Source organism: Grus americana, chromosome 17, assembly GCF_028858705.1.
Source record: "Grus americana isolate bGruAme1 chromosome 17, bGruAme1.mat, whole genome shotgun sequence".
NCBI classification, from domain to species: domain Eukaryota; kingdom Metazoa; phylum Chordata; class Aves; order Gruiformes; family Gruidae; genus Grus; species Grus americana.
Genome location: NC_072868.1, coordinates 10427058 through 10431982, shown reverse-complemented (window position 1 = coordinate 10431982; position 4925 = coordinate 10427058). Strand labels below are relative to the sequence as shown.

At 47.1% G+C, this 4925-nt stretch overlaps 1 protein-coding gene across 1 annotated transcript; it reads right to left on the bottom strand.

Annotated features, from left to right (window-relative positions):
• Nucleotides 1-495: 495 nt before the first annotated feature.
• On the bottom strand, nucleotides 496-4633 carry LOC129214412 (uncharacterized). Its single transcript, XM_054845974.1, has 6 exons — nucleotides 4459-4633; nucleotides 4299-4358; nucleotides 3761-4105; nucleotides 3055-3130; nucleotides 2288-2374; nucleotides 496-1506 (listed from the first exon to the last, which is right to left on the bottom strand). The coding sequence occupies exons 1-6, from the start codon at nucleotides 4631-4633 to the stop codon at nucleotides 1059-1061; spliced, it is 1191 nt and encodes a 396-aa protein (XP_054701949.1). The 3' UTR covers nucleotides 496-1058.
• Between the last annotated feature and the right edge of the window lie 292 nt (nucleotides 4634-4925).

The window sequence follows — 4925 nt, the reverse complement described above, 5'->3', positions numbered from 1 at the left end:
GTTAAGTGGGCTGGTGTCAGCATCTTATTCTTTCAATGTTAAAAACACTTTTAACCCCCCCAAACTCCAGCTCAGAACTATTTAGGAAAAGGCAAGTCTTTCTAGCCCTCCTCTATAGCCTCTCACACAGCAAAATCCCTGTTTGTACCTGGAATTTCTTAAGCAGGATATAAATACAGTATATTTAAATTATAGTCACTGTGTTCATAACATGTTTGATCTTTGAAGGAAAAGTGTAGCTACAGTGGGCCATATTTTGCCCTCCATCTGTCACTCTTATGTCATAAAAATGTACAGGATTTCTCCATGGAAATAATCTGGGTTTGAAAGGGAAAAAAATGTAAATTAATTTCCATTGGGTGACCACTTCTTCTCTTGTTCAGCAGATTTTTGTTAGTGAAGACACTTCTTCCATACAGCTACATTAAAACAGCAGAAAAAATGGAAATTATCTTTCTCTGAAAGTTTTATGGTGTTGTTTTAATGAGTCTGCCTTTCTGTTATTGCAAGAAATTGTAAAACACATTCACTGGGAGCAAAGAGAGCAAATACTGTCCCACAGGCAGAAGGAAGCAACCACAGGCATGCAGAGAGAAGCTGTGTTGGGTGACACAAAGTCCACCTGCAGCTGGACTCCCTACCCCAGAGCCAGTCTTTCTCCCTAACCCACTGCAAGGTGGAACAAAGCTGACTTACTGACCCGTATTGGACCCAACGGGAACCCTCAAACTTCTGAGTATGTCCATCAAAAAGGCCCAGAGATCATTACAGGCACCCCACAGTGAGGTTTGCGCACAGACTGGATGGAAAGGAACTTGTCAAGTGCTAGCAGATGTGCAAAAACCTAGCCAAGCTGGGCAAACTTCCCGCTCGATTAACGCAGGCAGAGGTTTGTTTGGCAGTGAAAAGTTTGTGTTGTGTTTAGCACGCGGTTCACTTGGGTTGGCTCCTTTGGGGGGAATCAGCTGAACAGCAGCAGATGGTACTCGTCTTTTCTGGGAGGGTTCCTCAGGTACATCAATGAGCATGGTAGGAAGAGACATCAAGTCCCCCATGCATCAGAGACATTCTGTCTTAAACTTCTGCCTCAGGGCTTTCTGCACGTTTTGTATCTTCTCCGTGATCACTGTGTCACTGAGGTGATCTCCAAATTTCTGTTTCAACAGCACCCTAATGATTTTGATGCAGCGTTCATCCATCATGGGCTTCGCCTCTCGGAAAGTATTGCCCCTCCGCCCTGTGATGGAGTGGCTTTGGATGTAGTCAGACGTGAAGAGCTTGTAGAGCAGTGTCTTGCAGGCAGTGCTGATTTTCTGGTCAAACCGGATGGTCTCTTTGAGCTGTTCCTTGGTGTAGCCATTGAAGAGCTCCACCACCTCGCATGGCTGCCGGTGGGGTTCCTCCTGGAAGGACAGGGATTCCAGCCTCTGCACCTTCTTCTTCAGAGAGAGGACATCCTGTTGGAGGTCCAACACCATCCTCTCCAGCTGCTCTATCTTCTCTGCTCTGAAAAATCAAACCCAGAGTACAACATGCATAGAGGCAAGAAGACACCATCGCCTTACCATGAATATTGCTAAAGGATGCAGCAGCTCCACCCAAGCAGTGCCTACATGCCTCCTGCAAGCAGGTACAGGACAACTTCCCTGCCAGAGTGCCAGCCCATTCAGCTGTGCCTGGGTGAGGAGCAAGGCAAGAGAGAGGAATGGCATGATCTGGACTTTTAAGTAGCTTGGAAATGTTCAGAGTTTAACCATCAACACACACACACCCCTCCTTGTCATGCAATGTATGGAGAGTTTGGTGCAGAATTTTCTTTTCAGTTTTAAAGAAAGATATAAGCCCTGTCCTGCAAGCCCCAGGAGGCACATATTTGTGGTACAAAACAACAGACAAGCAGGAAATGACAATCAAGTACTATAACATGATTTTTTGGCAACCATTTCTTTGCAGTAAAACTGTCCCTAGCAGCTACTTCATCACTGGAAACTAGTCATCAAAGTAACCGATGATAAAGCAAGCAACACACAACCGTGTTCACACATGATAGATGTCATCTTGATTGTTATAGGCAAGAGTTTTATGGTTTCTGTACTGCTTTAGAGCCTTCTTACATCTCTAACTCCAAGCCCTACAATCAGAAACACCTGGCTCTGATTATATAGAGATTCAGCAGCTCTTGCTTCCAAAATTGCACCATTTTGTCACCCAGCTGTGGTCTCACTGCTTTTTCTTGTAGTGAGGAGGAAAATACAGTTAAGAACAAGTGTCTTGTTTTGCTAATTACCTTTCCATTTCACCAGGACCAAAATTTTTCTCAACTCTCTCAAAATCATCCGTCTCTTGCGAAGCGTCAAGCTTTCGCTCTTCACAGCTGGAAGAAACAAGCAAGCTAAAAAGCACTGCCACAAGAAGCTTCATGTTCATATTCATTCCTGATGAGAATTATCTGTAATTCAAATGCTGGAATTCAAAGCAAAGTCAATTCTGTTTTCATTTACAAGAATAAAATGGACTGAGAAGAAATAGCAATGGTTAGAATCATAGAATGATTTGGGTTGGAAGGAACCTTTAAAGATCATCTCGTCTAACCCCCCTGCGATGAGCAGTGACATCTTCAACATGATCAGGTTGCTCAGAGCCCCGTTCAGCCTGACCTTGAATGTTTTCAGGGATGGGGCATATACAATGCCTTTATGCAACCTGTTTCAGTGTTTCACCACCCTGGAACCACATGATTCTTCATGTGGACAACCTCCTGTGCATCCCTCTTTGCATGCAGAGGAAGCCCCAGCACACAGATATTGGAGAAGCTCCCATTTGACCCACAAAGGGATCAGGACTCCAGAGCACAAGGGACTCAATTGCTCTGCACCACAGCTGTACCCACACAAACTCCCATTATCTTCTGCACTTTGTGTTTATGCCTACATTAACATCAATTCAAAGTGAGCACCACCAGGGTATGGAAACAGAGTGGACAGACCCCGTAATATGAAATAAATATATATGGTGTGAAACACTCGGGGTCCTCACTGCGCTTTCAAGTGTTACCTGTTCAGACAGATGTGTTGCTGGCATTGGGACAAGATGCCATCTGACTTCCTCTTCATTGCCAGGGCAACGTAATCTACAGGCAGGGATGGGAGACAAGCTGAACAAGCCAGCTGTTGGAAAGGTCCTGAATCCCTTTGTCTCCAGAATAGATTATCTAAGCACTCCTGCTAGATTGCATGGCAACACGTTATTCCCTTGCATAAACAGAGTGATGCAGACATGCTTTCCAGGATTGAACAATAGCAAATTTGTTATTACAAAAGGTAGTATTCTCAAGGGCTTCTTCTGTTCCCATCACAAAAGACATAGTGAGCAAAGTAAGCAGAGCCAATGTATCTCTGGACATTGCCTAATTGAGACATAGGCTTTTGGGTATTTCACAGTTATTCAGGCAGGCTAGATTGTTTTTTGGCTTCTGGGGAAAGAACTGCTAGCCCAGGAGACAGAGCTGGTGCCTGGTAGAGCAGATAGCATATGCTATCACACATGCATCTCCCTTTAGGCAGCGCTCCTGGAGATCTCCCAGGTGGAAAGGACCACAAAATTTCATCTCTAACTTTTGTAGTCCTGGGAGAAAGCACACACAGTCCTGGAACAAAGCAGAGGTCTCCTGGCAACTCTGAACGTCCCCAACCCAGCCTGCCACTCAGGATTAGGCAGGAGAGGGCTAAAAGCCAATATCCTAATTTACAGCCACGGTTACCTCTGGTAGCTGGACCAACCCTGTCCTCTTCACCCTGGGAAGTCCCTGGCATAGCCATGGCGATAAATGTGGATGGGGGTGTGAAGGCACTGGCTGGGTGGGGGGGCCCTGCCAGTGAGCGGGGGCTTCCTGCCGCATTGCCCAGGGCACGTCTCTCCTTGATGATGGAGGAGCTGCCAGCGTCATGGGGCAGGCTGGCCTCCACCGTCCTCAGCAGTGGCTTGGCAGGGTAAGTCCTGTCACCATGGTATTTCCTGGATGCATTCCCCGGGGTCCACTTTGGGAAGGTTTTCCTGGATTTTTTTGGCTGGGGTGGCATCAAGCTGTGGACGGCCGGTTCTTCTTCTGAAAGCAAGGTGGATACGCAAGATGTGCAATGGGGTATCAATGTTGTGTATTTCCCTCCTCCCGCTCAGTGCTTTTTACTCTGATTCTAGGGCTGTGAAATTTATGACAGGACTACAATGTTATCAGCATCCTCCCACCCCAAAAGCCCAATGGTGGTAGAAAGGTACAGCCTTCAAAAAATCCTACTCACTTAACTTCTCCAGGAGTTGTCTATCTTCCAGCAGCTTCTTCTCTAAAACATCTTTATGCTCTGTAGGAAGAGAGGACTTTTCAGCACTGAATTAGTTTTCTAAAGGTTGCTACTGAGCAGCCCCAAACTGCAAAGCCCAGGACAGAGGGGTGTCACTCACCACTTATGCCTTCCACCATCCCCCAGTAGAGCCCACTGAAGCCGGGACAGCGAGCCAGCACCTGCTCGCCCACCGCATAGAGGTGGAAGGGCTTACGGGGCTCCTTGATGTTCTCGATGTTGATCACCCGGCTGCCGTCGGGCCAACTGATGAGGACGTAGAGCTTGGCCGACATCAGGGCTGCCCACCTGGTGCAGAGGGAGTGGGAGGGGAGCATCACAGCACGGCTTTGTGCTCTCCCATGGTTGGGAAGACTAGCAAATGATGCTCTACCTGAGGCAGTGCAGCCTAAAGGTATAAAATACTTGTCCCTGCATCTTTTCTACCAGTTATTTGTCCTTTCCCACTCCTGCCCCTCTGTGCTTGCCTCATCCTAAACCCCTTCCCTAGGAGGTTGTCCTGGGACTGACACGGGCACAGCCCCACGCGCCTTTAGTGTGTGCCCCAGTTTAATTTGAAGAGAAACC